Here is a 22,272-nt window from a genome sequence, read left to right as displayed (position 1 = left end):
CGCTGATAATCCTAAAAGGGTTCAATACCAATGGACTTAATAATAAATCAATATTGAATTAAAAACACTTTTTTTTCCGTGGTATCGTGTTTCCGAACACAAAGGCGATCGGCCAATCCTCCTTCCAGGGGCGAAGAGAGGGTTCTCTACCTTCAACAAAGAAGTTAGCACTGCTCTTGTCATCAAAGGCATCACAGGTGTAGGTGTCCTCATCCTCGTAGTCGGCGTCGTTGATGATGAGTTTCCTGTAGACGCCTTCGCTCACAATCTCGTATTTGTCGCTGGGGCGAATTTCCACGTCCCGTTTGAACCACCGGACCTTGGCGTTGGCACGAGACACTTGGCACTCCAGGAACCCCCGGTGCTTCTCAAGGGCGATCTTGTCTCTCAGAGGTTTCACTATTTTTACAGGCAGCTCTAAAAAAAAAAAGGTTAAAAAACAAAAAAAAATGGAGTTATCGGCACAGTTTCCAATTAAAAACTCATTAGGAATATTTCTTTTGTGGGCAGTTATTTGACAGGGATGCCCAGTATGTTCAGCACTCAACTAACACACAGCAAGTAAAGAGGTGATTAAAGGGAAGCTTTTTCTCCCTATTTTACCACTTGAGTGGCTGAACTGCAGAGATAAAGGTAATTTCCTCGACACTACACAGCAGTGCTGTGGCAAAGCCAGGGACTGATCTCCTATTTACTGAGCTCCTGATCAGTGGGTTAATTCAAATGTCTTCCTTCTCTCTCCCTCTCTTCCCACATTGTTTTAGTTAAACACACACAAAAAATCATGTTTTCTATTATAACATACACAAGAAAGTGAAAATGTAGGAGAAAAGCAACAGCTTTTTGTCCCTTGAATTTCTCGCACAACTTTTAATGTCTAAAAGGTACAAAACCAGCCTTCTGAGAAAATTAACTCTTATTTAGCCAAAGTAAAATTCCCAGGCTGATATCTGATGGGCAGTAAGGTAGGCAGGAGTTTTTCCTTCCCTGGGAGCTGCAGGTGTTGTTTGGTTTTCTTCACGGGCAGGTTGGTTGGTTTGTAACGTGGGAGAGCACGAGCAGCACTGGCACGAAAATCGCGATTACCTTTCACGGTCAGCTGAGCGCGAGATTCTGCCTTTTCTGCCACAAATTTGATCTCTGCCGCATCCTCCACGTGGACACGGGCGTAGGTCAGCGAGTAGGTCTTCCCTGAATACAGACACACAACCAGACACTGCTCAGCTTCCCTGGAGCAAACAGCTTCACCCTCCAAGGAGGTCTGCCGGGCTGAGCATCCCCCATCTGGTCTGAGCCCAGCACCACCTGCTCTCACGGCTGCAGGGCCAACCATTCCCCCGTGTCCCTGTACCAGAGGATAACCCAAGCTCAACTCCTCCAAAGGCTGACTTAACATGACCCTCACATCATTGAGAAAGTGCTTGAAGCAGAAGAATCCCACCCACTGTCCGATGATATGAATTCTTACCCACTGTTGTCATTTGGGATGACACCAAACCTGCCTTGTTTAAATTCCCAACCATAACACTATCCCAGCACAGCTGCAGCCCAAAACCAAAGCAGGACCCTCTGTTGAACCTTATTAACCTGATTTTGGAGGTCACACCCTTTTTTCTAGTCTCCCATCCCAACACACCCCCACTCGAGGAGGAGATCCCTCTTTTCCCTCCTACCATCCTGTCGCATTTTGATGTTGTCTGAAGTCTTCAGCTTGTTGTCATTTTTGTACCACTGGGTTTCGACCTCATCATGTGAAATCTCACAGACAAAGGATGCACTCTCATATTCATTCACTTCCACATCTTCCAGTGGCTTTACAATCTTGATATCTCGGGCTGTGAAACCAAAGAGAGAAATATTTATTTGGGGTTTCTCCATACCTGAGGGTGGGGTGTTTACCTTCTGCATAACTGCATGTTAAAAAATGGGATTGTGTTTTGTTCTAGCCCAGCCTCCCTTCCTGGGGAGTTCTCACCTCAAGACAGTGAATATATTCTATGTTTGAACCAGCAGGTAGAATCACCAGCTACATTGGAGCTCACTGCAAAAGGATTTTGTGAGTGCTGGAACTTCATGCAGGTTTTAAAAGACATTAAACATACTAATGCAAGAAAATCTGCCAAGGAAAAACTAAACACAAGCCTTCATGTGCTCCTCTTCATGCCCTCCTGTTCTACCTAGGAAAAGCCTTTTCTGCAGAGTGTTCTGAACTCAGTATAATCCTCTTTAACTTTGCAGCTCGACACTCATTTTATCAGAACTGATCCGTGCTTCTGTGCTATTGCAGCCCTTTCCTTTTGAAAGGGAAGGCCTTGATACCCCTTGGATCAGCCTCAGGAGCAGAGAAATGCAAACAACAACCCTTCCCAACCACAAAATCAGGGAGAAAAGGGGGAGCTCAACAGAGCAAGGAAACAGGGCACACGTTTGAGAAGATATTGCTAAACCCAAACGGCCACATGAGGACAGCAGCTAGTAAGCAATAAGAAGGATGCTCTATCTTTCAGCAAGGTCTGTTTTTCAGATGTCCCTCTGGGAAATAACCTCTGCCAGGGCACAGTAAACCTGTCTGGTGAGTAACTTGCCCTCAGCACCAGCTTATCTCTGGTGTTTCAGAGCCTGGTGACCAAATACTCCTGGTGCTTGAGCAGCTACTTGGTGCATAAAGGAGAGGTGCAGGCAGAAAAAATATACATCTCTTTAGCATTTACAACCTAAAAATTAGGGCATCTCTTTAGCTCATACCCAAAGTTTGTCCAGTCCCTGTTCAGGCAAAGTCCCCCCATGACAATGGTAGAAATTAAACCAAACCACATCAGCACCAGCCATTGAATCCCTGCTTTGTGCCAGGCTGTCCAGGATTTGTTAATGTGTCAATCCAGAAACACCACTGAAATTCCAGAGAATAGAAATAACTAAAGATAATTGGAAAACTAAACATTTTTTTACTGGAATGATAGAGCAAGCACAGAAGAGCTCTGCCAGCACTTTCTCACTAGGAAGAGAAACTTAACCAAAATGGGCAATTGTGAAATACATAAACTGTCCACAAAGAATTTCTCACTGTGTGGCCAAAAATACTGCAGTAAATGTAATTTCCTACTTCAGCCAAACATACCATGAACCTTTAGAGTAGCTGATGTCTTGTCTTCAGCTGCTTGGCAGCTGTAGGTTCCCTGGTCTTCATATTCACACTTGTGAATAATGAGGCTTCTCTTATTTCCCTGGGAAACAAACCCCACGTTTTGACTTTGACGGATCTCCTTCCCATCCTAGAAGGGGAAAAGGCCAAACCAGATCACCATCAACTCTCGTACATCTGCAGTGAGCAAAACAGACATTCAGAGCTGTGCTTTGTTCACCTGCCTCGTTGGACTTAATGGAACATGCGGTGAAACATCAGCATGGCGAAAAGCTTTCAACAAGTTGGAGTGGCTGAAGAACTCACACAACTTTTTGATGGTCTCAGACACCTATTTGAAGGCTTAAAACACTGCACAGGGTTTGGCAGTAAGCCCCTTCAGACACAAATGATCTTAAACTAAAAGAGGGTAGGTCTAGACTAGATATAAGAAAGAAGTTTTTTACAATGAGGGTGGTGAGGCACCAGAGAGGTGGTGGATGTCCCATTCGTCAAGGTCAGGTTGAACAGGGCTCTGAGCAACCTGATCTGGCTGAACATGTCCCTGTTCATTGCAGGGGGGTTGAAACCAGGTGACCTTTAAGGATCCCTTCCAACCCAAACTGTTCTGTGATTCTATGATTATCTTGAAGAATTGCTGTTATCCCAAATTAAGGAAAGTATCAGCTGAGCCCAAGGAAGGTACATGAAATGCAAGAGCTGATCCACAAAATGTCAAGGGAAAGGGAACTGGACTTTCTCTGACAAAGGAAATTGAGGCTTCCCTTCAATCACAGTTCCAAAAGACCTTATAAATGCTGAGTGAGAACTGCTAGGCATGAAGAAAAGCACAAAACTACATTGTTATAACAGTAGCACTCACATTTTGTACAGGAATAAAGAAGTTTAACTTTAAAACCCAAAAAACACAGCCAGTAAATAAAAAACAGTGATAAAGTGGGAGAGTAAATCAACGTAAGGACAAGAGGGCAATGCCAAGAGCTGTATTGCCAAGGCTCAGATTCACATCCCCTGGAAGTCAAAATAAAGGCTCTCATTCCCTTCTAGAGAAGTAGGGAATTAAAATATCACTATCCATTAACACCGTACCTTGAACCACTTCACATTCACGTTGGGCCTGGACAGCTCACACTCAAATGTGGCCTTGAGTTTCTGAGTCACACTGACATCCACCAGAGGTTTGCTGATTCTCACAGGCAACTCTGAGAAAAAAAAAATAAAAAAACAACAAAGAGAAAGTCCAATGAGTGGGGAATGAGATTTACAGGAGGACGTCTGACACGAGCACTAATGGGTAGGCAAGGCCTGGCTTCCATGGTTAATAAAACCCGTGACAAACAGAATCATCACGTTTTGGGCACTTTATCACGTGTTATTCTGTGGACAGTGATGCTACAATAATGCTGATGATATAAGGATGGTGGTCCAGTGCTTAACACCCCTTGCAGTTACAAGGACGGCTGGTTGACCTCTTCGAGTTTGCTCTCCAGGTCAGGAGAAGAACAACTATGTCCACACCAAGCAGAGTCTGAGCCTTTTGGGTCAGTGTACCTGTCACAGTGAGTCTCCCTGATGAATTGATGCCTTCTGCCTTGAAGGAGATGACCCCTGCATCCTCAAGGGCCACCGAGGAAAGAGTCAGTGAGTGTTTCTTGCCCAGGACGCCAAAGCTGACGTTGGGTGCGGGTTTGAGCCGAACTCCGTCCCTCTGCCAGGTCCCTTCCACGTCCTCGTGTGACACCTCCACCTCGAAGGTGACAGTGCCTTTCTCAGCAACTTCCAGGGGCTGAAGGCCTTTCACCAGCTTGATCTGCCTCACTGGAAAACACCGTGGAAAAATTGGAGATCTCAGAACTGACTAGCTGTGAAATATCCCAAGGATTTCCAAAATGGGTTATTTCCCCATTCCCCATGCAGGTGCTTGCCAATTAATTGGTATCTGTCAATTAAACAACCACTTTTACAGGAAATAAAACCTGTCCACGACCACACATGGCTGCTATTTTTAAAATGGATGTTTTCAGCTGGTTGACAAGCAGGTCAACCAAATATCACAGAAAAAGGGCAATCTGGTCCCTTTCCTATCAAGGTCCACCAGGTTTAGTAAAAAAAAAAAAAACAACCAATAAAATTAATGCACTACAATATTGTGCAGTTCTCCAACTAGGATAAAACAATGGAAAGTAGCAGGGGGAGAGAAAAGCCTTTAGTAAAAGGAAAAAAAAATTTGTGACATGGTGCAAAGTGTGCTGACACCTCACAGCTTGGGGGGGGCAAAGCACCCGTGGTTTACCTGTTCTTATGACAAGACATCCATGTCCTATCAGCCAGTAAAATGGATTTAGTATTTAAACTTGTTTCACCACTAGAAGTAATTAAGTTACCAATTAAAAACAAAACAAAACAACCAACCAAACAAAAAAACAACAAACAAACAAACAAAACCAAACCACCAAAAACACCAATTAAAAAAAAAAAACTAAACCCCCAACCCAACCCTCTAAAAAGCCATGAATTATTCACAAGAACCTTCAATTCTCAAAGGGTCTCCTGGGAATATTTCAACCTTCCTAATGCATGTTTAGCAGAGATAATCCAATAATTTGTTTTTCTGACCCTGACTGAACATAAAGAGACATTCTGAAAGAGGTCACTTGCAGAGGAAAATTTAGACAATGAATGGCTGAAGAGGGAACGTTTTGCTAAAAGAAAACATACAAAGGGAAAACATAGAGGCCACTAGAGTGGGAAATTTCAGAGGAAAGAGAAGAATGGGTAAGAAGCTTGATGGTCAACAGAATGACTGAAAGCTGGTGGGATGAGATGCAGGCCGGAGCAGTCAGCCAGACATTCCCTGTTTGCTGCCCTTTCTTTCACCTCCACTTGGTCATTTGGCTGGTGGTCAAGCACATGGTTGTGTTCCTGCATCTCTATGATAATGGCAGAGACCAGAATCCACCTCCAAACCCTGTCCAGGGTATTTATAGAACTGGAGATCACTGAACTTACTTTCCACGTTGATCTTGGCTTGGGTCTTGTCATCAGGGCTCTCACAGCAGTAGAAGCCCCTGTCTGCAAAGGAGATGTCCTTCACCACCAAGGTGTGCTTTGTTCCCTCAGCTTTGATCTCTATCTTGTCACTGGGCTTCAGCACGATGCCGTTCCTCATCCACTTCACCTCTGCAGGTTTGGTCAGCTCCACCTCCAAGGTCACTGTCTCCCTCTCTTCAACTGTTTTGGGCTCCAGTTTCTTCTTGAACGAGATCGAGGCCTCTGCCAAAGGAGAAGAAATTTTAGTAAGAAAGTAGATAATCCAGAAAACAGGTTTTCAGAGGAAAATTAGGACGGTGGCTCATATATCTCCAATCCCAAAGTGTTCTGAGCATCCCTATTCAACGATGCAAAGGCAGAATTTCCCTACTACACATTATTATAAAATAATCATCATCATAGAATGGTTTGGGTTGGGAAGGATCATCTAGTTCCAACCCCGTGGGCAGGGCAGCCTGTAAAAAGGGGTATTACCACCTCTCACCTCGGACTCTGAGGTTGGCTGTGCTCTCCACACCCTCAGCACTGGCGCAGATTTCAGCTGCATCTTCCAGTGTCAGGTCAGTGATGGTGAGGCTGTGGTTGGTGTCCTTCTGGGAGATCACATACTTCTTGCTGGCTTCAATCTTGACGCCGTTCCTGAGCCAAGTGACCACGGCGTCGCTGGGAGAGACGGTGCACTTGAACACGGCCTCTTTTCCTTCCTCAGACACCACGCTGTTGAGGCTGGTGACGAATTTCACCACTCTGGGAGCTGATGGATAGGAATAAAACACTTAGAGCATGTCTTTCAGGTGTGGCATGAGCACCTTCAAAGAGCCAAAACCTTTGATTTTATTGGAATCATTACTATTTCACAGAATATGCTGGTTTGGAAGGAACCCACAAGGAGTACCCAGTCCAACTCCTGGTCTTGCACAGGACCGACCCCAAGAGTCACATCTCGTGCCCCAGAAGATCATCCAGAAGCTCCTTGAGTTCTGTCAGCCTTGGTGCTGTGCCCACTGCCCTGGGGAGCCTGTTCAGTGCCCAACCACCCTCTGGGGGAAGAACCTTTTCCTAATATCCAACCTAACTCTGCCCTGACCAGCTCCAGGCCATCCCCTCAGGTTCTGCCACTGGTCACCTTCATTACTCACTGTGAGTGCTCACAACAATGGGTCATCACTGGATGTTTCTCATGTCTGAGTAAGTTTTGTACATAAAGAGGCCAGAAGCCAGAGGCAAACAAAGAGGGGGGGGGAAACCCATCTTAGATTTGGGATACTGAATTCCAGCCTCAAATGCAACGTCAAGGTCAGTATTAAGAGACCCGAGCTCCACAGGTCTCAAAATCATTATGTTTTCCACAAACAGAGGTTCCAGTGACACTGAGAGGAAAAAGGAGGTTTGTATTTTGCTCTCAGCACATGAAACAACACAGACACACGAACAAACTCAGCTTTGCAGAGCTGTAATGGCTGAGGGTAGAACCCAAGGATCCCTCCAACACTGTCACCACTAGACACGTACCTTTGGGGGTGATGGCAACGCTGCTCTTGTCGTCTCTGGATTCACAGGAATACTCCCCCTCATCCTCAGCCCGGATCTCTGTTATCGTCAGGGTCCGTTTGACCCCCTCCTCGTGAACCTGGAAACGTTTGCCGGGCTTGATCTCGACTCCGTTCCTGCGCCAGGTCACCTTCCCCCGAGGGTGGCTCAGCTCACAGCTCAGGGAGACACTGCCCCCAATCTCAGCCTTGACAGCTTCCAGCTTCTTGGCGAACTTCACCGGGATTTCTGGGGCCCAGAAAAAGGGAGAGTGTTGAGAAAGGAAAATATATGAAACTTTGTTTGAAGTGACTGGTTCTGGACAACTTTGGAAACAAACAATCAAACGGACGAACTTGCCCTAGAAAATACTTGGGGATCAAAGACAGAAACAAATCAGGAAAAGTGGGAATTCAGTGAGATTCCTCTGACGTGGTATTTTCATATCACCATTGTTCTGTAAAGTAAGAGCAATGTCTTCAAACATGGTTGACTATTGCCTTCTTTTCTTTCTGTTACCTAATGAGACCATGTGGTGTTTTTACAGCAGACCCTGCTTTTCCTGACTAAATGCTAAAATCTGTATGGATACATAAGCCCCAGCCACCTTTGTCTCTTCTGTCACTGCAGACACAGCCAGTGGTGTTGGAGAAATCCAGGGTGTGATTTCTCTCATCCCAAAGAGACATTTCAAGAGGTTGGAAGCATCATGACCTATCAGCAACCTCCCCTCTGCAATGACTCCTCAGGGAGTTGAGGGAGTGCATCTCAGCTCCAGACATCTCCAAGGGGAAGTGTCTGAAGAGAGAGGAGCAGGACTGTGCTCTGGAACATCACTCCTCTCATCTCCATCTGTGGACCAGCTCTACTTCATCCTGCTTGCCAATTTACAGCCTTGAGTAGAGAACAACATCCCAGGTGCTCCATCCCATGAATTGAGGAGGATTCAGTTCAGGTCCTGTTTCCCTCTGTGACTAAATCACCAATTTTTTCCTCACACAACATCCCTCTACAGCCTCACCAGCTTTTCCTGTGAGCACAGAGGGGAAGAGCTGAGTCTCTGTCACGTCCCAGGGTTAAGAGGAGACAGAAAGAGAAGGGGAGTAGACATCAAGAAAAGCTTCCTTGTCCCCAACAGGCCAGCAAAGGACAAAAAGTGGGTATTTTGAAGCAGGAGATCCTTGCTGGCCCATGCTGGGGCATCCACAGAGGGTGCAACAAGCCTTGAGGTTGGAACAGCTTTAGGGATAGTTTGGGTTTCACCTCCATCCCACCATGAGAGAAGTGTCACTGTTGGGTCAGAGCACGACCCGTGCTCTGCTCTCTGCTCACCTTTCACCTGCACTTTGAACTCCTGCTTGTCATTCTTGGTCTGGCAGGTGTAGACAGCAGTGTCTGTGCTCTCAGCCAGGTTCACCACCAGGGTCCTGGACGCCCCCTCACTCTTGATCACACATTTCTTGCTCGCCTTGATTTCTGTCCCGTCCTTGAGCCACTTCACTGCAGCAGTTTCAGGTGTCACTGAGGTTGTCAGGGTGATACTCTCATGTTCTTGAACAATGAGGGGCTCTTTCTGGACAACTTTCTTTTCAAATTTAGCCTCTGGTTCTAGGAAAGACATTGAAACAGGAAAATTAAGAACTTAGATAATCGAACCCTTAACGCAGCAATATTCTATTGCTCTCTCTTCCTGACTCAACGCCAGCTCATCCACAGCCTGCAATAATCCAGGGAATATGGGTGAAGATTTGTGGCTGGTATTATCTTTTGCTGAGTGGGAAGAAACAAAATGATCTCTCAGGTAACTCAGAGTTTCTGCTTAGAGGAGAAGCAGGGAAAGGAAATGCAAACATATGTATTTTATCTGCTGCCCACAACAAGCTTCTTTCTAAGAAGTCCAATAACCTCTATAATTCATCCCTCTCACATCTTTAGGATTTTAAGTCAAGTTAATAAGGAATATTAATATGCTAAGCCTGAATTTATGGCCTGTTTTCTATTTGCTCAACTGGCAGGAGGGTTGGAACTAAAATGATCCTTGAGGTTCTTTCCAAGCCAAACCGTTCTGTGATTCCAGCACCTTACTCTTGGCCTCTTCTCTATCTTGTACAACACTTTGCCACAAAACTTGGCGGTTTTGGGGCACACGCCAAAAAAAAAATAAAAAGTCCAGATTTCCCCCCTCTGCACTGCTAGATTGAAAACTAATGTGCCCTGGGGGTTCACTGACGTTGCTCCAGGGGAGGTGGTGGCTGCACCACAGCTGCTGGGTAGGGAATACCCAGTTTTCCTCACAGGTTGGTGCTTAACACCACAAAGGGAGTACCCACCAGTTGGTTCCAGTTTGAATGTCATCTTCTGGCCCGCAGCCTCACAGATGTATTCCCCAGCATCCTTCTTCTCCAGCTGCTCTATAACCAGGCGCCGGGTTTTGCCCACGGTCTCTATTTTGAATTTTCTGGAGGAAACCAGAAGTTTTCCGTCCTTGAACCATTTCACTTCGGTTGCATCCTGTGCCACCTCGCACACGAGGGAGGCACTTTCTGTCAGCACAGCCTTCACCTCCTTCTGGACCTTTTCCTGGTTAATAAACGCAGGTTTGGGCTCTGGGCACAGAAAAAGAAGGAAATAATTGATTATTTATTGATTGAGGGACTAAAATGAGGTTGATCTTACAGACTTCTGTAGGTAGGTCTGGAAAATATTTGGGTTGTCACTCGCCAAACCCAACTGCTGTCACTAGGCAACATCAACCCTTCTGTGGGACTGAGCTGCCATGTGGAAATTGGGGATTAAGAGCCTAGGAATGGAAAGGACCAAAGCATCCTTGACATCAACCCTGTGTTTGCAAGTCACCATGAAAAAAAATATTTAATTCAAACATTCCCAAAAACACCTGTCCTGCATATCATCAAAACCTCCCAAATTCCTTTTACTTGAGATCTAGGACACAATAAATAACTCTGGGCTTCTGGAACAGACTCTTCATGGCCTCTTCCACTGCCAGAAACGTGACTGTCAAAGAGACAAAGGAAATATGATCTCTCTCCAGGGCTCAGGGGGGTCAGGATAGCAGTTGGCAAGGTCCCCAAGGTTGTTGCAACATCAAAACGTCCTTTAACACCACATGCTTAAAGTAGTTTGGGCACCTAGTGAATCCTGTTCCAAAAGACCAATTTCTTGGAATCTTTCACAGCAAAGGGGCATTTGTCACCTGGCAGAATTAGTAAGGCATCTCAAAAGGCTGAGATCTCAAGCACACAACCACCCAAATTCACCAGAAAAATTCTGTTTTCAACCCATCTTGAGACGTGCTGATGCTGAATATTCAAATGGAAAAATCTGTTCCAGCCTCTCAGTTTTCAGAAATGGGATTGGAAGTCTAATAAAAAGAGGATTTTTGAATGGTTCTCTCCTTTCAAGGGGGTCAATGCACAAAGAATTGCTCTCTGGGATCCCAGGCATGCAGGTTCATGAATATATGCTGAATATTACGTTAAATAATATGTTGATCATTATATTTATATCTGCAACTATTATTATGCAGCCCAATTAAAAATGAGATAGGTCTTTGTGCCATCTAAAGCCAAATATTCACATTTCTACAAATCCAGGCAATAAGGTGCAGAACATCAGGTGAACCCTGTGGGTTGCAACAAAACCCAGAGCACAGCAACCGAGTCAGGGTGGAACAGATATCACAGGTATTGCTTTATTGTCCTCTCCTGTCATCCAGAAAGGTATTTCTTACCTGTGACATCGATCCTGAAGGTGAGTTTCTGGCCAGCAGCCTCACAGCTGTACTCCCCAGCATCCTTCTTCTCCACCTGACCCACCACCAGACGGCGAGATTTGCCCTCGGACTCCACCTTGAACTTCTTGCTGGAGGTGATCAGCTTCCCATCCTTGTACCACTTCACCTCAGTCTTGTCCTGGGCCACCTCGCAGCTCAGCGTGACATCTTCTGATAGCACAGCTTTCACCTCTTTCTTCACTTTATCCTTGTTTGTAAACACAACTTCTGGCTCTGAAAAGAGAGAGAAGTTCAGTTTCTCCAAAATAAGCTGTTGCCCAGTCCCCTTGTCGTGGCTTACAAGCAACCCTGGAAAACAACCCCTGACTTGACAATGCACATCTAAAACTACTGGAAGAACACACAAGCCATTTTGTGGTGGGGATTTTATGTGGTTTTAGTCTGTTTTGGTTTTCTGAAATCCAGAAGATCCTCTGAAAGGTTCACAGAAGCATTGCATGGCAGGGTCCAGGCAGGACACATTTGAGTTGAAGTTGAGTGCAAAGTAACAAATTTTTAGAGGAAGGAGCTGTCCTGTGCTGCACCATAACCCCATATAATTGATTTCTTTGGTTCTCAGTAGCTGCTTCTGCTGCTGCTTGGATCATTTTGTTAAGAGAGAAAGGTGCTAGACCAGGACTGACATGTCCAGAACAGTGTTATTACTTCTCAGTGCAACCCTGAGGAAAAACCTCAGCTCATCTTACATCCAGTAGGTGAAATCCTCTTGTTCTCCACAAGACACATGTGTCATACCACTTGGAAGTGCTTCAGGAAGTTTTGAGGGAGTTGTAAAGCTGAATCCATTCTACCTCTCTACAGCCCCAGCAGGGAGATGTTTCTGGAATGAGTCTCCAAGACACCTTCTTTCCCCAGTTTGCCTTTTACCTGACACCTTAGAGGCTTCATATATATCAAGCCCTGCTGCCATATTGTCCCTTCAGGCTGAAACGAGCCCTTCCAAGTGAAATAAAACAGTGCACACACCCAACCACTCTCCACCATGACCCTGCACTGAGAACAAGCTGTGGTGCAGGTTTAATGTCATTGCACCAACGTGTGAGGAAGAAGAGGTACAATCTACTTTTCCTGCAGTGATGTGCAGCTTCCAAGGACCCCTGTTTTAAGGATTTCTAAGCTTTGACATAGAATATATGAAAGGTAACTGTATTTTTAACTTTTTGCCCCATTTCTACATCAGAGCTGGGCCATTCCAACGACGTCGGCCAAAAATTTGAAGCATAACACGAAAATGTTTTAAAAAATAATATTGATTTTTCTACATATTCTAGAAATAGGAATGATGGGGCTGAAGAGTCTTCTCGTACCTGTGACATCAATCTTGAAGGTGAGTTTCTGGCCAGCAGCCTCGCAGCTGTACTCCCCAGCATCCTTCTTCTCCACCTGACCCACCACCAGTCGACGAGATTTGCCCTCGGACTCCACCTTGAACTTCTTGTTGGAGGTGATCAGCTTCCCATCCTTGTACCACTTCACCTCAGTCTTGTCCTGGGCCACCTCACAGCTCAGAGTGGTGTCTTCCTTCAGCACTGCCTTCACCTCCCTTTGCACTTTGTCTCTGTGTTCAAACACGTCATCTGCAAGATTGGAAAGCAGGAAAAAAAAAGTAGGAAAAAGCCCATGAAAATGGAAGCTTCACCTCCAAGATCACGTGTTGTTGGGGTTCTGGTGAGACACCACCTGGTGCATCACAGCTTAAATAAATCAGTTGTGGAATGAAAAAAAGCTGAAAGAGTCAGAGTCAAGCAAATGCTCAACGAAGCACTGGCAGGAACAATTTACTTCCAGGCATCACATTTTCCAGCTGCTGCTCATTTGGGCAGCAAGAAGAACTTCCATGCCTGATCTTAAGGCTGGTACCAGCTTTCCTGCAGGCCCTCTGGAGGGTCCCTCTCTGCAGGCCAAGCAGGATGGGCTCTCCTGGGAAAGCAGGGTGTGTTTTGTTCACTTGAAGGGAAGTCTGGGCTGCACAGTCACAGTAAACAGGACAAACCCCAGGCAGGATCCTTCATTTGCCAGTGCAGACCTCATGGCTGGGCCCAAGTGATATTTAGGAAAAAACTGATAATAATATGAAACAAATGCATAACAGGTGGAGTACCTTCACAGACATTTATATAGAGCTGTATCCTTATGGAACAGTATCACTTCCCAGATATATTCTACAGAATTCATACTACTAATTGTACAAAATCACAATCATAAAGTAATTCAGGTTAGGAGTGATTTCTGGAGGCCACCCAGTCTCACTTCCCCTCTCAGAGCAGATGAAATTACACCAAGCTCTGCACAGTCATGTCCCACTGAGCCCTGAGTATCTCCAGCAATGGAGACCCCACAACCTCAAGGCTCCTGTTCCAGAGCTTGGCCACCCTCATGGTGCAAATTTTTCCTAATATCTTTTCAGAACCTCCCATACAAGTTCCAACTTGTATATTTTATCTCTCCTCCCATCACCCCGGATCTTTGAGAAGACACAGAGCTGTGGACTCCATATCCTCTTATTAAACAGATGCAGGCAGTAATTAAAGCTCCCTTTTGCTTACTCTTCTCATCTCTAGGCTGAAAAAATCCAGTTCTCTCAGCCTCTCCTCATATGACATGTGTTCCAGCCCCCTAATCATCTTGGTCTCCTCCAGTGGAGCTGTGCCAGGAGCATCTTGGATTTCCAGATGGAATGACTGCCAGATACTCCAATCAAACAGACACTGAATTAAGAACAGTAATTTGATTTTAGGCTTGGTTTTGGTAAGTTCCAAGGGCATAATTTTAGAAGCTGGACATGAGAAAGAACATTGGAGACAGGGATCCTAACATGATACAGTAAATAGAGGAATAAAAAAAAATCTCTGTAATAAACTTCTTTGGAACTACCAAACTTGCATGAATTATGAGAACTGATTCATGAAGAACAGAACAACAATTTATTCAATACTCAGTGTGGAACTTGCTACCTCCCCACTAAAATGCTCAGAATTTATATCTTACCCAGAAGAAGAACAGAAAAGAGAGGATTACTGAGGCCAGCAAAAAATATATATAATCCCCTGTATATATAAATCCTTTAAAAGACAGAGCACAAATAAGGAATGAAAAAAGGAGAACTCTGCTGGAAGGTTGTGTCTCTGGGGTTAGGAATTGACAGTGGTGCAAAAAGTGTGAGTTACAAGTTTCAGAGCACTTCCTGTGACACTGCTGAAGAGAACAAGCCAATGCTCCTGAAAAGTGTTGTCCTACGGGCCAATTTCTTCATTTTGGCTCTAACCCTCTCTAGGCAGATAGTTTCCCCTTCATTAAAGCAATGGATGTTACACTTCCCATCCCTGGAAGTGTTCAAGGACAGGTTGGACAAGGCTTGGAGCAACCTGGTCCAGTGGAAGGTGTCTCTGCCCATGGCAGGGGGTGGGATGAGATGATCTTGAAGGTCCCTTCCAACCCAAACCATTCTGGGATTCTATCACACAGAAGGAGGCTGAGTGAGGGACTCCTAGGCTCACATTTGTGCTCCATCCCAGGTAATTCTCTTCAGTGAGAGCTTTCAGTTGCTTGAATTTCCCTCAGGGTAATTTGTATTTTACACAAACTCATGTTGGTATTTCTGCTCAGCTGCATCTTCAGCCAGCAACAAGGGGATAACAAAGATTATCTGGGGTTAAAGCAAGAGATCAGAATGGATCAGAAGATCGATTTTCTATTTCTAGTTCCACAGCATTCTTCCTTAGCAGTCTTGAAGGAGAACCTAGACAAATCCCATCATTTCTGCCTCTACAGTGACCAGCAAATCTCTCAGTGGCAAGAGAGGGCCTTTTCTTCTCTACTTTCTGATATTTACCCATTTGCTAAATCTGAGAAACGGCCTCTCCTCAACAGCAATGGGCTTGGGCAGCAGTCACATATACTGGAACAAAGAGCTTTTCCTTCAAACACTGTGAGAAGATCCTTTGCTAATTTCTGCCTTTCACAGTTCGATTTATAAACCACTGCAACTTTTTTAAGAGTTTCTTCTATCAAATGCATTTCTTGCTTGAAATAAAATGGCAACCTCAGTCTTACCCTGTACTGTTCCTACAACCTGCATAGAGCTAGAGGGGAAAAAAAAAAAAGGTCACATAACTGAGCCATGGAATAAATATTACCACAGTTTTTCTGGCACGAGGGATAACGAGGCAGATTTGTCTCCAGTTTCCTTGCAGGGTCATCCCCCAGCAATGTATATCACAGAATGCAGACGTGGCAGAGCAAGCAGAGTGAAACCCAATAGTTTGTTCCTCAGCAAGGCCCACAGCTGGCAGTCACATGAGTCCCAGTGCTGTAACATCATGGGATACCTGGGAGCAGGCCAGCCCCAAACCACCTCCGGCGTGGAAGATACTTAAAATCACTCACAGCTAGGTCCAAAATAAAAGGTTCAGTGGTGTGATCAGGCCACCAGGCTGGGAAAATGCCAACACTTCTGAAAAGACATGGTTAGATTCCCGGGTTGGGCGAATCTCACGAGAAAAAGGACAAATCTTTGCACCAAATCCAATTGTGTTGCCCCACATCCCTGGGATGTGCTTTTAATTGATGTGCCTTTAATTGAATGCTTCTTTGAGGTTCTCTCGTGGTCCACAGTCAGAAAAGAAACATCTACAACAAATTTAGTTATTGTTCCCATGAAGCACTGTCAAGCAGGACAGAAGAAAGGAAGATGAGAAAAGAAGTACTGCGTGATTTTTTTCCACAAAAATAACTGGCAGCAAGGACAGAAATGGGTGCACTGATGATTCACCAGCACACACAGACTTCTGAATATTGATCTGAACTGACACTTGAACCTCTCTGTGTGGTGCAATTCCACATGAAGTCATGTTGGCAAAACTCAGCAAAGCCACATCTCTTGTACAGTTGTGACAGAAAAACTCTGTCCCAGCAGAGACAGAAACTACAAATTCTAAGAATGCAACTACAGACCCTTAAAGAGTGGAAGGATTGTGTTATGCTTGTCTTGTTGTCATGTCCTTTTTCCTTATCACCCTTCCTGGTCAAAATCAGGGAAAAGACTACTCGGCCTAAATGGGCTTTTTCCCAAAGCATCCAAACACATGCCCTTAATACTGATCTTTAAGAATAACCACTTAAGTTCTGCTGCAGACCCATACAGAGCAAGGCTTAAAGTTAACCTATGTCACTAGGAAACTTCACAGCTACAGCAAAAAAAAAAAGGTGCAATAAGGCAATCCCCTCACCTGCAACATGGATCTTGAAGGTGAGTTTCTGGCCAGCAGCCTCACAGCTGTACTCCCCAGCATCCTTCTGCTCCACCTGACCCACCACCAGACGACGAGATTTGCCCTCAGACTCCACCTTGAACTTCTTGCTGGAGGTGATCAGCTTCCCATCCTTGTACCACTTCACCTCAGTCTTGTCCTGGGCCACCTCGCAGCTCAGCGTGGCATCTTCTGATAGCACAGCTTTCACCTCTTTCTGCACCTTCTCCTTGTGGACAAAGGCATCTTCCACCTCTGAAATAGGGAAACAATTTAAAAATATACATAAGATGTAAATAACTTGTGGCAAGAAGATATTACATGTATTTGGTGTAGGTGCTCTGCAGGAACTTGGGCTTGGCAGCGCTGGGTTAACCACGGGACATGATGATCTCAAAGGACTTTTCCAATCTAAATAATTCTTTGATTCTATAATAATCTCTGGTAAGTAACATAGCTTTGCAGTTCTTTTTATCACATAAACCCCTCAAAAAACAGTCCATGTAGTTGTACCTCTCTGACTCATCTTCATGAACAGCTCGACCACTTCATTTTCAAATTTCTTGTAATGAAGACAAAGATAAAATTCCTCCATTGTGTCTTTATGATATTCCTACTCCCCATGTTTGGAACGAGCCAACTACAGCACAACTACAAGTTGTCACCTCCACTATCACATTACTTACAGGATTTTAACAGGTATTTTAGATTAAGACTGGGTGTTGTTCAGAAAATATCGTGTAACCCAATCCCAAAGAAATTACAAACACACAGTTCTCAATATGGAAAAATACTTGACCTACATAGCATATAAAACTGGCCTACAAAAGTTGAAGTATACTTTTATTTCCTAAAAAAAAAAAATCTCTGATTTTTCAGCAAACAGGCCATAGGGAATCTTGTTTTAATACTCAACAAAAGATACAAGAATCAAGGGTTTAAAATCACTTTCTTCCATGGCAGCACTTCGAATTTCCATCTCAACAAGTCCAGTTGGCATCAGAAGAATATCTTGTGTATTTACCAGTTAATTAGGTATATGCATTGATAAAATTCAAGTGTCACCTTACTAAGTAGCACTGACTGAGAAATTTAATCTTTTATTAATTAATGATTGTTTTGCCTGGTTCTCCTTTAACCAAAAACTGATGTGGTCACACCTTTAGCTTTTATATTACTGTACATTTGAGATGTGGAAGGAGAAATGGACCCTAAATAAATGAGCTGCTACATTTTTTCCCCACTGATTTTCCACAAGACATAACTGCACAAGAAGGGTAATGTATTTCTGGTGGGCCCACTTGATGGACATCACACAGCAAAGGCAGCCTATGACTGTTTGGGTTCCCAGGTTTTTACTGGAGCACTGAAGTCCATGATTGTACTGAACAGAAGCACCAGCTCCACAGGAAATGCTGGATTAGCAAGTGGATGGGTTCCCCAGTGCATTCCAGCTGCAGTGCAAACATGGAAGATAATGCATCCACCCAGACTGAGGTATTTGGGTCATCTGGTGAAGGTGACACTGAAAAAGAAACGTGCTGAGGGGCTGGACACAACGGAGCTGGGGAAGGGGCTGGAGTGCCAGGAGGGGTTGAGGGACCTGGGGGGACTCAATCTGGAGAAAAGAAGGCTCAGGGGGGACCTTCCTGCTCTGCGACTCCCTGACAGGAGGGGGGAGCTGGGGGGGGTCAGACTCTGCTCCCAAGTAATTATCAACAGGATGAGATGAAATGGCCTCAAGCTGTGCCAGTGGAGGTTGAGATTGGATATTAGGGAGAATTTCTTCCTGCAAAGGGTGGTCAGGCACTGGAAGGGGCTGCCCAGGGCAGTGGTGGAGTCACCACCCCTGGAGGTGTCCAAGGAAGGGCTGGACGTGGCACTCAGTGCTCTGGGCTGGGGGACAAGGTGGGGATTGGTCACAGGTAGGACTTAATGACCTTGGAGGTCTTTCCCAGCCTCAATGATTCTGTGACCTTAAAGGCTCGTGGTTCTCCCTGGCAGTCATGGTGAGCCCCTTCCATAACCTGTGTCCCTCCCTTCCTCTCCCAGTCACTCTCTGCAGCCTCCCAGGGCCATCCTTTACTCCTCCTTGCTGACTTTCTCCTCTTCATCCCATCTCATCATGTCTGTGTTCTGAGTGGCAGCAGCTGCCTGGGAGGGTGAGGAGAAGGGGTAAGCTCAGGTCAAGATCCTACACTGCTGACTGTGTCACTACCCACCATCCTGGAGCCACATCACAGCCTTGCTATGAACATTGCACAGCCCATGGAAAGAGAGATATCCTGCAGGGAGCAAACCAGAGCAGGAATTCGGCTTATAGGCTTTAAACTTGAGCTCCTCTGTTGATATTGGCTGGGGCAGGGGTGTAAGGAGGTGTCATTGCCATTTAGAAGGCACGTGGCCTATGCTGAGTGATGCAAAACTCTCAAAGGCACGTGGCAGCAGCATTTTGGTATCTAAAAGAGCTCAACCACACACCAGGGCTTGCATTCAAAACTGGTTCAAAAATTATAAAGATTTAATGTCCATTTACAACTTGGATTTGGAATGTGCAGGGTGCACTAAATGAGTTACAGACCAGTCTGTGTCCATGGGTGCTGTGTTTAAAGTGTCAACTTAGCAGGGAAGGAACATTCCTGCTCCATCTCACTTGTCCTCTTCACTCCTGAGCTTCAATATAAACCATTTTTATAGTGATTAGGAAATGGGACTAAAATGGTAATTTGCCTTATAAATTTATTTTAAACCTAAGCAAGTTTATTCAGATGACATTTCCAACCTCAGCCGAAACTGGTTAGGGAAGTTTCAGTGGAACTGAGGAAAACCATTTTCATCACATGGAGCTTTCTCCATTTTAAAATATGGATTTCTCTACATACCATGAATCTTGAAATAATAAGATTTCAGAATCAGCTCTTTTTCTACATGTCCAACCCAGTCCCAAGGTGTGCAGTACCCCTTTCTTTTTATATCAATGCAAAAAAGCCACAGCTGCATCCCAAAACTCAACACTGAGGGTCTAACCTTCAACCTGCCCTTAAGCAGGGCAGGCTTTGTGCTCCCAGTGGAGCCCTGAGGTACAGGAACCCTCTGAAAAGCTTTCCAAGTGCAAGGGTAACGGGATAAATTAAGACCCAGAAAGCCGCCGGACTTCGGGATAACGGAGTAAGAGACGGGTTTCTGCCGCAAAAGATCCAACCACCCAGAGTACTCATAATCCCTCCTGACTTTCACACTGGATCGTTTTCCAGCCAGGGCTGGACCGGGATGTCATGTTACAGTTGTTCCCATGAGGAATACAGCAACGGTAGCCAGGCAATCTCTCCCCTTACAGCACAGGGGGAGGGTGTTGTGTTACCCTGCGCCGCCAGGAAGTCATCCGGTCTGAGGGGGCTGAAAACCTCTGGGTTCTGAGGCAGACAGCTAAGAACAGCCCTCAGAGACAGAAATTCCAGTGGAAAAGCACTAAATTTCTGTGTTTTCTATCTGTACCTCTGCAGGAATTTATGAACCAGTTTAAACAGCTGATCATGTACTTGGTTTATACAAATTTTGCCCAGAGAAGCTGTGGCTGCCCCATCCCTGGAATTGTTCAAGGTTACATTGGACAGGGCTTGGAGCAACCCTGGGATAGTGGAAGGTGTCCCTACCCATGGCAGGGGGGGTTGGAACTAGGTTATCTTTAGGGTTCCTTCCAACCCAAACCATTCTAGATTTCTTTGATGATCTTTCCATCACTGCTCATGCTGAATTTTCTCTGGAAGGTACCTCTCAATTCTATCCTTACTGTAACTCATCCTTCACTGAAACTGGCAGCTCTCTCAGGGAAAAGGATGAGCTACAGAATTCATGGCAAAGAGCCAAAGTGCCCCTGTCCACACCCTGGGTACCCCACAGAGGGTGGAGTCAACAGACTCCCAACACAGTTCCTCTTCTACACAGCTGATAAAATGCCAAACCCCTGCCAGACTGTGGTCCCAGGGGGTTTGGTGCTGTAAGAAAGCAGAGGAGAAAAATAGATTCACTGTTCTGATCATCTCTGAGACTAGAATTGTAGTGTTAACAAAGAGGGATTTGGCTGTAAAGACAGTGGAGTGTTATTAATATTAAATAAAAATTAAAAAAAAAAAATCAAACTCTTTCTTATCATCCAATTCAGAAATAATCACTCAGAATGGTGCTGATTCCATGGCTAACTAGAGCCTGAGATAAAATTTACCAGACCTCCTGCAAAATATACTGATACCAAAGAAATCCTAGAATCATTTAGGCATGGAAGATCATCAAATCCAACCATTAACACTGTGCTGGCAGGTCCATCACTACACCATGTCCCCAAGGGCCACATCTACAGGGCTTTTAAATCCCTCCAGGGGTGGTGACCCCACCACTGCCCTGGGCAGCCTGTTCCAATACCTGACAACCCTTTTGGTGAAGTATTTTCCCCTATTATCCAATCTAAACCTCCCCTGGAGCAACTTAAAGCCATTTGCTCTTGTCCTCTCACTTGCAATAAAAGAGGAAAGAGTGACTTTCATAGAAGAATATCCATAACAGGAGGAGAAATACCAGCAATGATGATCAGATTGGAAGAGGTCCTTTAACACAGTGCCTGCTGATGAAAAGTCTCTTCACTTCATCTCAGCCTGAGGACACACACAGGGAGCTGAGGAGGTGATATCAGGATACAGCATCAAAGAATCACAGAATCCTTAGGGTTGGAAGGAATCTCTGGAGACCATCCAGTCCAACCCCCTTGCCAAGGCAGTGTCACCTAGAGCAGGTGACACAGGAACATGTCCAGGTGGGTTTGGAATGTCCTCAGGGAAGGAAACTCCACACTCTCCCCTGGGGAGCTGTTCCAGTGCTCTGCCCCTCTCAATGCAAAGAATTTCTTCCTCAAGTGGAAGTGAAACTTCCTGTGTTTTAGTTAATGGCCATTGCTCCTCCTCCTGTTGCTGGGCACCACCAAAAAGACTGGCACCATCCTCTTGGCACCCACCTTGGGGATATTTATCTGCATTAATGAGATCCCCTCTCAGTCCTCTCTTCTCCAGACCAACCAGGCCCAGCTCCCGCAGTCTCTCCTCATAGGAGAGATGCTCCAGACCCCTCATCATCTTTGTGCCCCACACTGGACCCTCTCCAGTAGCTCCTTGTCATTCTTGTACTAAGGAGCCCAAAACTACTAGTACCTACAGGTAAACTCTTGATCTGCCCAGTTCTTCACTCAGATTCAAAGAAAATCCAATTAAATAAAAAAACAAAATACGTCTCCCACCTGTGACATGGATCTTGAAGGTGAGTTTCTGGCCAGCAGCCTCGCAGTTGTACTCCCCAGCATCCTTCTTCTCCACCTGACCCACCACCAGACGGCGAGATTTGCCCTCAGACTCCACCTTGAACTTCTTGCTGGAGGTGATCAGCTTCCCATCCTTGTACCACTTCACCTCAGTCTTGTCCTGGGCCACCTCGCAGCTCAG

At 45.3% G+C, this 22,272-nt stretch overlaps 1 protein-coding gene across 1 annotated transcript in view; it reads right to left on the bottom strand.

Annotated features, from left to right (window-relative positions):
- OBSCN (obscurin, cytoskeletal calmodulin and titin-interacting RhoGEF) overlaps positions 1 to 22,272 on the bottom strand; it is a gene marked incomplete at its 3' end in the record, with an annotated part of 185,620 nt that overhangs the window by 130,699 nt on the left and 32,649 nt on the right. The window contains exons 10-24 of the mRNA XM_029964680.1: positions 22,071 to 22,260; positions 16,766 to 17,041; positions 12,845 to 13,114; positions 11,475 to 11,750; positions 10,054 to 10,329; positions 9,056 to 9,331; positions 7,706 to 7,972; positions 6,678 to 6,947; positions 6,152 to 6,415; positions 4,694 to 4,960; positions 4,232 to 4,344; positions 3,119 to 3,272; positions 1,674 to 1,835; positions 1,087 to 1,191; positions 151 to 417 (exon numbers count right to left, since the gene is read on the bottom strand). Coding sequence (XP_029820540.1) covers positions 151 to 417; positions 1,087 to 1,191; positions 1,674 to 1,835; positions 3,119 to 3,272; positions 4,232 to 4,344; positions 4,694 to 4,960; positions 6,152 to 6,415; positions 6,678 to 6,947; positions 7,706 to 7,972; positions 9,056 to 9,331; positions 10,054 to 10,329; positions 11,475 to 11,750; positions 12,845 to 13,114; positions 16,766 to 17,041; positions 22,071 to 22,260 — 3,433 coding nt within the window. The remainder of the gene's footprint in view (positions 1 to 150; positions 418 to 1,086; positions 1,192 to 1,673; positions 1,836 to 3,118; positions 3,273 to 4,231; positions 4,345 to 4,693; positions 4,961 to 6,151; positions 6,416 to 6,677; positions 6,948 to 7,705; positions 7,973 to 9,055; positions 9,332 to 10,053; positions 10,330 to 11,474; positions 11,751 to 12,844; positions 13,115 to 16,765; positions 17,042 to 22,070; positions 22,261 to 22,272) is intronic.

This window comes from Manacus vitellinus, unplaced genomic scaffold (assembly GCF_001715985.3).
Source record: "Manacus vitellinus isolate BGI_N305 unplaced genomic scaffold, ASM171598v3 scaffold_78_pilon, whole genome shotgun sequence".
Classification (NCBI taxonomy): domain Eukaryota; kingdom Metazoa; phylum Chordata; class Aves; order Passeriformes; family Pipridae; genus Manacus; species Manacus vitellinus.
The sequence above is the reverse complement of the archived record's forward strand: the minus strand, read 5'-3'. Positions and strand labels throughout refer to the sequence as shown.